Source organism: Balaenoptera acutorostrata, chromosome 1 (genome assembly GCF_949987535.1).
Source record: "Balaenoptera acutorostrata chromosome 1, mBalAcu1.1, whole genome shotgun sequence".
Taxonomy (NCBI): Eukaryota; Metazoa; Chordata; class Mammalia; order Artiodactyla; family Balaenopteridae; genus Balaenoptera; species Balaenoptera acutorostrata.
Window position 1 is genome coordinate 61190713 of NC_080064.1, and position 14662 is coordinate 61205374.

The following is a 14662-nucleotide window of genomic DNA, read 5'->3' on the forward strand; positions in this document are numbered from 1 at the left end:
GCCCTAAAGAAAATAAATTTGTGTACTCATCCCAAAATGGTTTGCTGCCAAAATTAAACAAAGGTAGCAGTAAGCACCACCACAACAAAATCACTTTTTTAAAAAGAACTGTTATAAAATTTAAATCACAATATAGTCCAAAGAAATAGTCTTTATGTCTGGTTAACAATGGGAAAGGGTAGCAGCTTTGTCAAAGATTAAGCTCATCATTCCCTCTCTTCAATTCATCTCCATTTCTATTTCCTGAGCATATCACATCCTATTACGTCCTACTGATCGAGAGATCAGCAAATCCCAGGAGGCTTCTGGAAAAGAAAGTCTAGTGAGGCTCTAACCCAAGGACAAAAGAAAAATGAGGACTGCAAAGAGGATCTGGCAGGAAGGGGACAGGCTCACACTAAACTGGATCACGATTTTAACTTAAACATTCAATGTGGATTCTTAAGCACTTTACATCCTATACTCACTTAACTAAACTATGGTTGATTCACTCAATATATAAACTTTCTAAACATTAAAATAATTTTGCTGGCACACAGAGTATCACCATGAATTAGTTGAGACTTGGCATACTATTCTGAAAAGTTTGTCTATCCTGAAAATGTAATCTGGCACAATACCATAGGGGAGAGGCTAAACATTCAAGGAATTCAAGTCTCCTCATAGTAGCCTTTCATCTTTTTCTGACTGTGACTCACATTTTACACTATAACACAGCAGTCACACATATGCAAGTAGACACAACATACACCCCTGACACTATTGTTTCATAAAGTAATAAGGACCCATACTATGTGCTCTAGTTTTTCCTTATGATCTGAATTTAGATTCTACTTCAAAAAAAAAAAAAAAAAGTGGGGGTCACAGCCCACAAATTGAATTCATAATCCACTAAAGGGTCCCAATCCTAAAAAACACTGCTATAAAAAATGTAGTAAAATGTTAACATTTGGGAATCATTTTTTTTCTGGTTTTAAAGTCTAAAATTGCTAAAATAAAAAATAAATTTAAGAAACCCTCCAATTCATCTTACTAGGGAAATAAGATTATAGAGCCAAGTTACCTTGTCTCATATAGCTATGTATTTCCTTGATTTCCCTCCCCTTTTCCTACTGTCACACAATTCTTTGCATGTACCATGTTTTCAATAAATACATACTGAATAAAAAATTTATGGGAAGGTATAGGCTAGAAATGACTTCATAAAGTAGGTAGATTTTTAGCCAGGTCTTCAAAGCAGCAGCAGATTTCAGTTGGTGAAATAGGAAAAAGAATATATGCAAAGGGACATGGATTAAAAATTAACACCAGGTTTCATGCTTACAAAACGATTTTAATCTATGTATTAGTGAAGACTCAAAGTTCAAGAACAGGTTCACAAAAAATCACCTAAGACGGTATCACAGAAAAATAAAAGGTGATATACATGGTAAACAAAACCTATGAGCATACTTATATAAACTCACTGAATGCCAGGAATGAAGTCTACCTCCTCTCTCTTTAGAACATTATAAATTAAGAAAAGTAAAAGTTATACCTCAAAATTCTGCTCCATTATGTTTCCACCTTTACTCAAACTCTCCATAATGGCCTTATTTCGAAGAATATCTTCTTCACTGAGATGTTCTCTTCTTTTTCTTGATTCTAAAACAAGTCCATTCACCAGATAAAAGTCGGCCAAAAAGTTTCCTACCCTTTCCTAAAACAAAATCAAATATTTCAAAATAATAAAGTTTATCTTAGATTTTTTTAAAGTTTCAAAGTAATACACAGTTTCTTCATAAACATATAACATTTAGATGTAAATAAAATATTCCTCTGATACTTGAAATTATCAAATTATTTTATACATTCTATTAAGCTAAAAAATACATAAAATTACACATTTCAAATTTATAAAGGAAAATTTAAAACACGCAAGATATATGGTAGTTAATCTGCAAATGAATTAAGTCTAAGTAAAAACAACACATAGTATTCCTTTAGAATCTACTCCCAAGTAGCACAAAACTATCTGACAACTTAATTTAGCTAATAGTCAAATATCATGAGTTACAAGGAGGGGTCAGGGATAATTAATGTTCCCATTTTATAGATAGAAAAAAATGGAATAAAAAGAAATAGTCTTAGTCACATAAAATTTTCTAGTACAACTAAAATTAATTACCTGTTCCAATATTCTCTAACAGGCCCAAACTTCAAGTTACAGTTGCTTGCTTCTTTCAACAAAGGGAGAACAACCAAGTAGTTTTGCTCATCAATATAATTATGTATTTATATTATGGACTGGGGATAGGGAAACTCAAATGGATTAAAAGGACATCAAGAAAAGAGGGCTCCTTCAACATTAACCTTCACCTTTTTTCAGACCCACAGGTGGTCAGAGTCTGAAATACCTTACCTCAAAAAACATGATCAGTAACTTACTGAAAACAAGCTTCCCATTTCTACCTGCATGCAGATCACTTGCTTTCCTCTTGCTGTTGTTTTCTGGCATTCCAAAACTAAGTGTTTATTGTTGCTTCCATTTCCACCTTGCTTTTGGTGGCTTCTTTACCAGTCATTAGAAAGCAAGGCATTCTGTACCTGTTTCTACCTACAAAATGGGAACCATAAGCATTACTGACTCCCTCCTTACCTGTCAAAGATTTAAGAAGATCACCTAGACACTCTTCAAGAGCTTTGAGCTGCTTAGCAGTAGCACTAGATGAACAGCAGCTTCAATTTTTATCTTCTCTTGAAGTGATCCTTCTAATGCTGTCCAGAAGAACAGAGTACAAACAAATAAGACTTCAAGCCAACAAATGGATTGCAATGTAGGATCTCACAACTGGGAATCCTATAATGCTACTTGTTGCCAAATAGGCTTAGAGAGGAAAACTGATGAACCTAGATCTCACAGTGAGAATTTTTCTGTGGTTGGGAAACACTCAAGTGATAATGATCAATTTTTGAAATCTTATAATGAAAAAGCATTTATTAAAAATAAATCATATCGATAAAAAAATTTAAATGTATATAATCCAGCCATTTCATTTCTTGCTATCTATAAAAGACAATGCAAAGGCATGTAAAAGGATAGTAAACATAACATCATTTATAGTGGGAGAAAACTGGACACAAATGTGTGTCCATCTAAATGTCCAAAAATAAGAGACTGGATAAATAAATTACAATATATCCATACTATGGAATACTATGCAGTTGCTAAAAAGAATGAAGTAATACTACTGAAAAGAAAACACTTCTAAGACATTGGGGGAAAAAAAGTTGCAAAACAATAGATAAAATGACACTTTATGAAAAATAAACCTATCAACAACTAAAGCTAAATATTATTATAGATAGATATTTATGTACATAAAGCATAAAGAAAGGTCTGGGGGGATATACAGCTGGATAACCTTCTGCAAAGGACTCTGGGATTGTGAGTAGTGGTCAAGGGAGATTTTTCAGCTTTATGTGTAAGACTGTGTGGTGGTTAATTTTATGTCAGTTTGCCTAGACTATGATGTCCAACTGTTCAAGCAAACACCAGTCTAGATGTTGCTACGAAGGCTTTTTCTTTTTTTTTGGCTGTGCTGTGCAGCTTGCAGGATCTTAGTTCCCCAATGAGCGATTGAACCCAGGCCACAGTGGTGAAAGCACTGAGTCCTAACCACTGGACCACCAGTGAATTCCACGAAGGCATTTTTTAGATTAATTAAAATTTACATCAGTAGACTTGAAGTAAAGCAGATTACCCTCCATAATATGGGAAGGCCATATCCAATCAAATGTAGGCCTTAAGAGCAAAGACTAAGGTTTCCCAAAGGAAAAGCAATTCTGCCTCAAGACTGCAAGACAGAAACCCTGCCTGAGATTCTAGCCTGCAGATTTCAAACTCAAGACCATATCAATTCTCCCCTGAATTTCCAGCCTGCTAGACTGCTCTACAAATTTCAGACTTACCAGTCTCTACATTCACACAAGCCAATTCCTTAAAATAAATCAACCTCTCCCTCACCTTTCTCTCCTTCTGTCTATAGGTATATATACATCTATATGCAGATATATACACATACACAGAGAGATATAGAACTCCTACTGATTTTGTTTCTCAAAGAACCCTGACTATTACAGGCTATTTTTGTCTTTCTAATGAGGATATATTCATTTCTACTGTGTGTAATAAAAGATAAATAGAATTCTTAAAATCTTGGCCCTTACCTAATGTGTTACTTATCCTTGACTTTAAAATTTTATAAGATGCTTCTTCATACATCCAACTAAAAACTGTTTGAATATATTTTGAATATATTATATTTGAAATATTATATATTATATAACCTCTTGCTGACAGATGAAATGGGAATTATGGAAAGAATTTACAATTCACTAATGGGGAAACCTCCACGGAGATTTAATTTAATTACAGTGTTGTAGAAATGTAAGCTTATTTAATTTTAGTCAAATATATGGAATACTGAGGGACAGATACTGCGTAATAGTCTAAAATTCTAAAAGAAGAAAGAAATAAGGTCCAGGGAAATGAATTTTAAAGTATATCCTTCTTTGTGGTCTTCCTAAGAAATAAAGCATTAGAAATATAATGGAACCATATTAAGACACTGTTCCCTGTATAATAACAAGGCCACCAACAACAAGAATATTTTTCAAGATAAAATTCAAATGAACTAAACTTTCTCTCCTGGCTTCTGTAAGAATATCTTCCAACTCTGTGACCAACCAATATAATTCCCTATTTGGATTCAAGAAGAAGAGAATAAACTACTTGAAAACAAGTAAGATACTTCTTTATACCTGCATTTCCATCACATTACTTTTGCAACATTAAATACTAAACAATTTTTAAAGTGTAAAAATCTCGATTTGCACATACTGTTTTATCTTCCCGAAAAAGCCATCCTGTTTGGGCACGCGTGAAAGAAATTGATTTGGTTGATAAAGTTGCAGAGTAAATATCGCTACTCATTAAAATGTCAACCTCTTCTTCTGTTTCCATCTCTGATTCCTGGGGTGGGGACAAAAGGTAAATATAAGAATCTAGGTTTTCAAAGGTTATTAGCGCCACATATGAAAATGTCAACAATTAAAACGTTACAGATTTCAAAAAAACAAAAAGGACCAATTCTAAAAAAATGTGAAGTGCTAGTTACTCTAAAAACAATTACAGAAGTGTGAACTTCATATAACTAAATAAGTTAGAATTATAACTAATTATGAATCTAAAAATACAGGACACATAAAAAGTGTACTCACACTCTTCCAGATATGTAATGGAAACAATACTAGATTACCTATTACAGAAGTACAAAGTATGCAGAGTATTTGTAAAAGATTACTTTAAGAATTAAGTAGACAGGTCTGAGACAAAATGCCGGTAAGAAGGTTTTGTTTTCTTTAAGTATAGATGAATCTTACTTTAGTTCTTTTTAATCTAAAGACCCACCACTATGAGCCTTTCTTTCCCAATAGTTTTAAGTAGAAGGAAGGAAGGGAAGGAGGGAAGGAGAGAGGGGATAAGGAAGGAAAGAAAGGAAAGGAGGCCACATGGGATCTTCTCTATACACCTTATAGAAAGAAAAGGAATCCATAAATATCAACCCATAATTTCCAAACTCAATTAGCAGCCTTGCTTCAACATATTCCCCAGTGCTGGCATATAATAGTTGATCGATAATTATTTTTTAAAAGAGAAAGCTTTGTGCTTGTTTCAGGGACAGAAAACTAAGAGACCAGGTACAGAAGAGTAAATGAGTAGGTATTAGACAAGGTTCTATTCTAAATATAATAGGCCAAGAGAGATTCTCTGATATTTAGGGCCCCAGAATCCGAAGAAAAGAGGGAGAAAAAAGGCAGAACCTAGAGAGTTGACTGGAGAATGAGAACCATCCATAAGGTTTACAATAACTAGAGGCTCTATTTTCCCTACCTCCTGATTTCTAGATTCTCAAGAGGCCCATTTTCTACTTGTCACCACAAACTTTCACCCAGATATAGCCCATTTCCTTCACCCTTACAAGTGAGGGATAGAAAATCTTGACATTAATGCTAAGGCTGTAACAGGTGAAAATGTATTCCTGGTAAGCCAAACGAGTTCTGAACACAATTTCCTAAAGAGAAATTTTGACTGGCATAGATTGTACAGAACTGTTAACCATCATGATGTAAATATATTACAAATCAATTAGGATTTTATGTACTAGCTTGGGAACAACACTATATACAACACTACCTATGAAGAAATTTGCCTTAAGTTTCAAACATCCCAATTTCAAATAAACTTTTGAAACATAACTCTTCTATAAATAATAGACTATCTCCTAACCACATCATTGAAAAAGACCTGTTGTTAATTACATTCATTCAACAAACATTTAATGAACAATTATTACTTATGTATACATATTAGGATAAAAAACAAGTATTCCCTGCCCTGAGGATTATTGCTCAAAATCTAGCATTTCTGTATTCTTTTAGACATAAAATGCACACACATATACCCTAAATACCAGACCACTGGTGATCTCATTGATACTATAACATCAGCTAATACTTACACTACTAGCCTTAATCTCTGGCTTCTCTTTTAGTACTATCTTTCCAACTCATCTATTGCCCAGTTAGCTATCCTGCTGTTATTTAAAACATAAGAATTCGAATTATTTAGTACATATATGAGAGTCTAGAATAAGGGTCAGCAGACTATGGCCAGCAGTCAAATCCAGTCCACCATCTGTTTTTTAAGTAAAATTTTATTAGAATATAGCCATACTCATTCATTTATATATTGTCTATGGTAGCTTTTATGTTAATAACAGCAGAGGTGAGCAGTTGTGACAGAGACCATATGACCTGCAAATATATTTAAATATCTAAAATACTGACTCTCTCCCTTTACAGAAAGACTCTGCCAAACTCTAACTAGAATGTACTGATGCTGTATTAGGTACCAGAGACTACAACTAAAAGAACCCCAAACCTCTGAGAAGCTTAGCCCCAAAAAAGAAGAAAGCCATAGAGACAAAAACAGCATTAGAAGCTCTATGGTACCAGATTTAGTGAGAACATCAAGAAAACAATGGTCACTTGGCAGATGAGGAAGTAACACTAAGTAGGTGCCCCACCAGGGTGAGGGAACAAGAAGAAGGGTATCCCCAGAATTGGAAACAATATGAACAAAGGAATGAAACACTAAATAGCCTGGAAAAAATTGCAAAGAGTTCAGCATGAAGGTATCTATGATAACAGGGTAAGAAAAAGGCTGGAAAAGTGAACAAAAGCCAGGTCACAGAAGGAACCATGGCATGCTAAGGAACTTGGATTTCATTCTTCAGGCAATAGGGAGCTTTTAAAGTGTCTTTAAGGAAGACAAGTGTCATGAATTTGTTTTCAATGTTCAACCTATCTCCAATATGTGAAATAATTTAAAAGCAGACAAGAAGGGGGCCAGGAAGATCATTTATGAGACTTTTGTGACAGTCCAGTTGACATAATGAATATCTAAATTATGGCAATAACAACATGAATAAAAAAGGGAGGGGCTTCCCTGGTGGCACAGCGGTTGAGAGTCTGTCTGCCGATGCGGGGGACGCGGGTTCAAGCCCTGGTCTGGGAAGATCCCACATGCCGCGGAGCAATTGGGCCCGTGAGCCACAACTACTGAGCCTGCGCGTCTGGAGCCTGTGCTCCGCAACAAGAGAGGCCGCGACAGTGAGAGGCCCGCGCACCGCGATGAAGAGTGGCCCCCACTTGCCACAACTAGAGAAAGCCCTCGCACAGAAACTGAGACCCAACACAGCCAAAGATAAATAAATAAATTAAAGATAAAAGTTATTAAAAAAAAAAAAGAAGGATAATTATAAGACATGAGGGAGACAAGAATAACCACACATGTTCTCTAATTAGGAAACGTGAGAATACAAGAAAAGTTGTCAAAAAAAACCCTCCAATTTTTCTCGCTGAACAGAGAATGATGTCAATCACCAAAGGAAAGAAAATGGGAGAACGGGCACCTTAAAGGGAAAATAATGAGTTAAGTCTTAAATAAGCTAAATTTTGAGGTACCTAGGAGACACACACGATATCCATTAGGCATTTAAATAGATAGGTCCCCACTCAGAAGATCTGAGTTACAAATATATACTTGTGAACTATCAACTGATAAGAGGTAGGGAGAGCTGTGGGAATGGAAGAGATTATTCCGGCAATTTGTAAAAATGAGAACAACATCAAGCGCATATCAATATTCAAGAAGAGAGCAGAGAAAAGGAAACAGGCAAAAGAGAGTTAAGAAGGAGATATGGGAAAAGAACATCTAATGATCAAGGTCAAGTCATAAGGAAATGCAAATTTTAAGAACTGAGTTACCGATAATAGCAAATACTTCAGAGAAGTCTATATAAAGAGAGGGTTGAAACAAATACACTGATTTTAGCAACAGATTCAATGTGAAGGTCATCTAAAACCCCAAACCTGTTTCCTTTTCCAAATGCCCCAGTTCTATCAGTGGCACCACCATCATTTACTCTGTATTGTAATCTGTTCAGTGTGCAATAGCATCATGCTTAAAAAAACAAGGTACATACCTTAATTTAAAAATACTTTACTGCTGGAACTTCCCTGGTGGCACAGTGGTTAAGATCCGCCTGCCAATGTAGGGGACACAAGTTTGATCCCTGGTCCGGGAAGATGCCACATGCTGCAGAGCAACTAAGCCCATGAGCCACAACTACTGAGCCTGTGCTCTAGAGCCGTTGAGCCACAACTACTGAAGCTCGTGTGCCTAGAGACCGCACTCCGCAACAAGAGAAGTCACTGCAATGAGAAGCCCAAGCACCAGCAACAAAGAGTAGCCCTGGCTCGCCGCAACTAGAGAAAGCCCGCACACAGCAATGAAGACCCAACGCAGCCAAAAAATAAATTAAAAAAAAAAAAAAAACACAGGGCTTCCCTGGTGGCGCAGTGGTTGAGAATCTGCCTGCTAATGCAGGAGACACGGGTTCGAGCCCTGGTCTGGGAAGATCCCACATGCCACGGAGCAGCTGGGCCCGTGAGCCACGGCTGCTGAGCCTGCGCGACTGGAGCCTGTGCTCCGCAACGGGAGGGGCCGCGATAGTGAAAGGCCCACACACCGCGATGAAGAGTGGTCCCCGCACCGCGATGAAGAGTGGCCCCCACTTGCCGCAACTAGAGAAAGCCCTCGCACGAACCGAAGACCCAGCACAGCCAAAAATAAATAAATAAATAAATAAATAAATAAATAAATAAAAACAATGCTAGTGTTTAAAAAAAAAAAAAAAAAACACAAAACTTCATTGCTAAAAAATGCTAACCATCATCTGAACCTTCAGCAAGTCATAATCTGTTTGCTGGTAGAGGAGTCAAAATATTTCGAGAATTACCAAAATGTGACACAGAGACACAAAGTAAGCAAATGCTGTTGGAAAGATGGCACCAATAGACTTGCTCAACATAGGGCTGCCACCGACCTTCAATTTGTAAAAAACACAATATCTGTGAAGCGCAATAAAGCGAAGTATGCCTATAACCATAAAAACACATATTTTCCCCTCTTCCATTCTCTCCCTTTTCCAATCCATCCTGCATACTAGCTGTGTGATCTTAGCGATATCATTTAACATTTATAGGCCTCAATTTTTTCATCTATAAAATAGAGACAGTACTATTTAGACAGGTTATTTTAAGGATTTAATAAAAGAGCTTTAAAGTATTTAGATTATAGTCCCAGTATGCTGGCATTTAATGCTTAATATATGATAGTAATTGATATACAGTTGGCCCTCCATATCTGCAGGTTCCACATCTGCAGAGTCAACCAACCAGGGATCAAAAATATTTGGGGAAAAAAATATTCCAGAAAGTTCCAAAAAGCGAAACTTAAATTTGCCATGCAGGCAACTATTTACAAGGTATTTACACTGTATTTACAACTATTTACTTAGGCTTTACATTATATTAAGTATTATAAGTAATCTAGAGATGAATTAAAGTATATGGGAGGATGTGTGTAGCTTATATGCAAATACTACACCATTTTATATAAGGGACTTGAGCATCTGTGGATTTTGGTATCCTTGGGGATTCCTAGAATCAATCCCCCGCAGATACCAAGGGACAAACTGTATACTATTAATACAATGCCACTATCCATAGCACCTAGCAATGTCTAGCATTTATTAGGTCCTTGATAAATGTTTGAGGAAGAGAGGGAAGGAGGAAAAGTCAAAAAACTATATATAAGATTAATTCATTTAAATTATTTTTTGATCATGTCAATACCTTGTTTAAGAATCTATGACTCTCTATTACCGACTATAACAGATCCTAAATTATTTTATCTGGCTGTTAAGGCCTTCCATAAACCATGTTCCTATGCTCAGTAAGAGAAACCTTCACTGCAGTCAGATAGCTTGCTTTTCTGTTTCCCAAATAAACCATTCTTAGTCCTACTTCCCTGACTTTACTCATCCTGTTTCCCCCACAAGGAATGTCTTTTTTTCCTCTCTTCGAATCCAAATCTTCCTTGCTCAGTGCCAGTTAGGAAACTATTTATTTCAATAGTACACATACAAGGTAACGAAGGTCTTGTCAACAGCTTTGACAGTAGGAGGGTCTAATCTAAGAGATGTTGAGGAAGGGGGTAACAAGATGTGGTAAACGTATGGAAAGGAAATGGTGGAAAATAAAAGCCACAGTGACAAAAAAAAAAAAAAAAAAAAAAAAAAAAAGCCACAGTGACAAAACAAAATATTGACCTAAAAACATTTGTAGGGCTATCAGTGATATATATAGATACTAGAAAAGCTTTTTCTTTGGTTTATAAGCATTCAAGGAACAACGGATATAAGATAATGGTGAATATGGTCTCTCAAAGGTCGTTGTGGAGGCAATTCCAACATGGAGATATGGTGTTTAGAAGCGGTATAATTTTGTACTTTAAGAGTGAAAAGACGGAGAAAAGAAAGGTGGCCAAAGAGTTGGGAAAAGTAAAACGGTACAGACAGAGAGCCAAGAGAGGTGTTCATATTAAAGAGATAGAGATGGTTCACAACAATAAAAGAAACTAAGATAGGAAGATAAATGGGGACAGGGTCAGAACAGGTTCAACAAATGAGAACTATGAGAAGTTAGAGTTTATTTAACTAGGAGATCATCAGTGAATTAAGAGCAAACAGACTCAGTGGATTAGTCAGGATAGAGAACAGATGATAAAACTTTTTTAAAAAACTAGAGGTAAGAAAATGAAAGCTTTAGGAATGAACCATCTCAATTATGCCTTATGCCTTTTAAAACAATTACACCGAGGCTTGGTTGCATACACAGACTTCTTTTTTTTTTTTGGCCGCACCCTGCGGCATATGGGATCTTAGTTCCCCAACCAGGGATCGAACCCTCACTCCTTGCATTGGAAGGTGGAGTCTTAACCACTGGACCACAGGGGAGGTCCCTACACAGACTTTTTAAAACCATTTACAGGAATACTGATAAGACAACATGCTCACCTCATGGTGTATTCGCTGATAAACTTTTTGTTCATTGTCTAATACTACAAAAGATTCAGAGGGTGCCGCATCCCCATTGAAAATGAAGCTTAAATCCCCTCGTTGGCACTTCATGTCAGTAAAGTCTATGAGAGTAGTGTCAAGCCTGTGAAAGATGGATAGATGAGAAATTCTGACAAATAAAATTTCAATAAAACTTCATATTAATTAAACAAGTTTTGCTCCTTCTAAACTCAAACCAAGATGCTAATACCATATTTCAAAGTCAAATTTATAGATAAAAGTTAAATTTAAAATATCTCATTAAAAAACACCAAAAGAATATTTAAATATATATTCAATGTTATCTATATTTCATTTTTCTGAATATATACTTCATTAATCCAGCAAGAAGAAGGTTGTTTCCCCATTGTTGATGCATTTCTCTCACTGTACCCTTATTCTCTACCATTTCCTATACTGTGGCTACTCCAGAAAAGTTACTTCAAGGGGGAGGGGCAGAAAAGGAAACCAGACCTGTCTAACATTCTGTGATACCTTCAAGACCAAGCTGCTACCTCAGCAGAGTACAGCTGACCCTTAAAACACCAAGGTTTGGGGCGCTGACCCCCATCCCCTCCACATGTAACTTCACAGTCGGCCCTCCGTATGCACATTTCCACATCCTCAGATTCAACCAACCTTGGATCATGTAGTACCGTAGTACGTATTTCTTGAAAAAGATCTACGTATAAGTGGGCCCAAGTAGTTCAAAACAGTATTGTTCAAAGGTCAACTGTATATAAGAGAGGTATAGCCATGGATGGACCACATTCTTAGACTAAGGACTGTGTGTCCACAGTCTTGTCCTTATGATCTGCATCTATGCTTATGCTTGATACCAAACCTTGCTTCATCCTTCAACTCGATAAACCATTTAACTTACTCTAAATTCTTGGCCTTTCTGCTTGACTTCCCAGATTCAGATTAGTATTCTTTTTCCCAGCATTTTCTTTTCCAGCATCTCCACAGCCTGAAAACATTATGGATCGTTCCTATGGCAAATATTAATGGACTCACACATTTGTATGTTTGTTGTGCTCATTGTAACCAAGACCTGGCATGGTCGACCCAGTGGGTTGGTCTCAAATAAAATCTACAAATCACTACTTGCTGAAATTTGGGAGAATAATGGAATGGAAAAGTTCACAAGTACCCTGAAGTGCTTCAATCTTGCACAAGGCTTTGTGGGAGATCACCACATCAGCATATCTCTGACTGATTGCTCAAAACACAGTACTTAATCTAAGAAATAGGTTCTCACAGCTGTTAAGAGATGCTGATCATGCCCAAGGAAACTCCTTTAAGTCTTTGTGAGAGATCCACCTGGCTACTGAGTTTCTAATGCAATATAAGAACTCAGTACTTTGTAGGTTTTTCAGTTCTCACCATAGATAAGGCAATGTGAGTGGGCATTTTTGGTTTCCCTTTATAGAAAGCTGAAAAATGGAACATATTTCACATGCTGCATCAAAAGAATAACTAGGGTTACATATAATTTATCACCAAAACTAGTAGTTTTTAAAGGTGAAGGTGATACTGTTAATAATTTTACCAGGACAACAGAGGTGAACAGGGAAATATGGTTATCCTATGTATAAGAGGCTCTTTTCTGAGCCATATAAAATATACACACCCCTCAGAACCGAATAAGAAGTGAAGGTGATACTGTTAATAATTTTACCAGGACAACAGAGGTGAACAGGGAAATATGGTTATCCTATGTATAAGAGGCTCTCTTCTGAGCCATATAAAATATACACACCCCTCAGAACCGAATAAGAAGTCCTAAAAAAAAACCCAAGTCACCAACTCCTATATGAGTGAACTCTACCTGCTGCTTTACAGTTGAATTCTAGCCCCTGGTCCACTTCCAGTGGCCTGCTACTGTACTACTGGTGCCTGTACTACTAAACATATCCTGTTATTGCTTGTACATGTGGTGTAAGAGAAAATAATGCCAGTAAAAGGGGCTTATCCCCTACCTCTATAAGATGTGGGCTACTGAAGTCTCAAAAAAGGAACAGATCATTTTACATGCGTGGCCTATTTGGACTCCAAGCTTCAGCTACCAGGGAACTCTATACCCCACAAAAAAAGAAGAAAAGGGTCAGAACAGTCTTTTGCCTCCATTCCCTTCTTGCCCATCCTGGGTGAGAGTAGTAGTGGGTTGCAAGGGGTGGGGGTAGGAATAGTGAGAGAAGAGATGTACAGAGAGACAGAGAGACAAAGACAGACTGACACTGGCAACATTTGAGCCCTTAAATCTAATTTATCATAATGATATAATTTATAATATAATTTTTATATAATTTATCACAATGATATTTTAATGTATTAACTAGTCCTTGGCTTTCAGCTTATAAGCCTAAATACTTTTAATTTTGCCATGTAATTCACCATGAAGAACAAAAAATTCTTTATACAAATGCAAAGATTTGAGTAGAAGATGTTCTGTTTCAGAATAAAACTTGAAAAATGCCCAAGTAACAGTGAAAAGGAAATAGGGCCTACTCGAAATAGGAAGAGCCTGACTGAGAAAGTTTGCAATGATTATTTTAGTCAGTGGTTATATATAACCTCAAAATTATTAACAGTGAAAATATTTGTTAGTATTCTCAACAATAAAGTTGCCCACACTTTCCTATTTCTACTAAAGTATTAATTTCTCTTTGACAACAAAGAAGATCCTTTTTTTTTTTTTTGGCCACATGGCCGGCAGAATTTTAGTTCCCCGACCAGGGATCGAACCTGCATCCTTGGCAGTGAAAGCGTGGAGTCCTAACCACTGGAACGCCAAGGAATTCCCAAAGAAGATACTTTAAATGATCACATAGCTGTCATGAGATACAAGTAAAATTCATTTGAAGTGATGTTTAAAAGAACTAATCATCTCCTGATGTTTAAATTTGAAAGTTTATATTTAATGTTAACAAACTTCTTTTTCTTTAAAATAATTCTTCATCTGTGCAAAAAACCTTTGCCATACATCCTAAACTGCAGCTTCTCATTAGTCTAGTAAACTTTGTTTGATAACTAGCACTTTGAACCTGTCATATTTCTCCCTCAACCTCAGCTGCTAGTAAGTCCCAGGT

The 14662-nt window shown here is 36.4% G+C and overlaps 1 protein-coding gene across 1 annotated transcript in view; it reads right to left on the reverse strand.

The window, feature by feature from the left end:
- The window catches only part of ANKRD13C (ankyrin repeat domain 13C), an 82794-nt gene that overhangs the window by 21244 nt on the left and 46888 nt on the right, over positions 1-14662 (reverse strand). Inside the window, exons 7-9 of the mRNA XM_007182917.2 lie at positions 11529-11673; positions 4883-5014; positions 1538-1699 (exon numbers count right to left, since the gene is read on the reverse strand). Of these exons, the coding sequence (XP_007182979.1) occupies positions 1538-1699; positions 4883-5014; positions 11529-11673 (439 nt within the window). The remainder of the gene's footprint in view (positions 1-1537; positions 1700-4882; positions 5015-11528; positions 11674-14662) is intronic.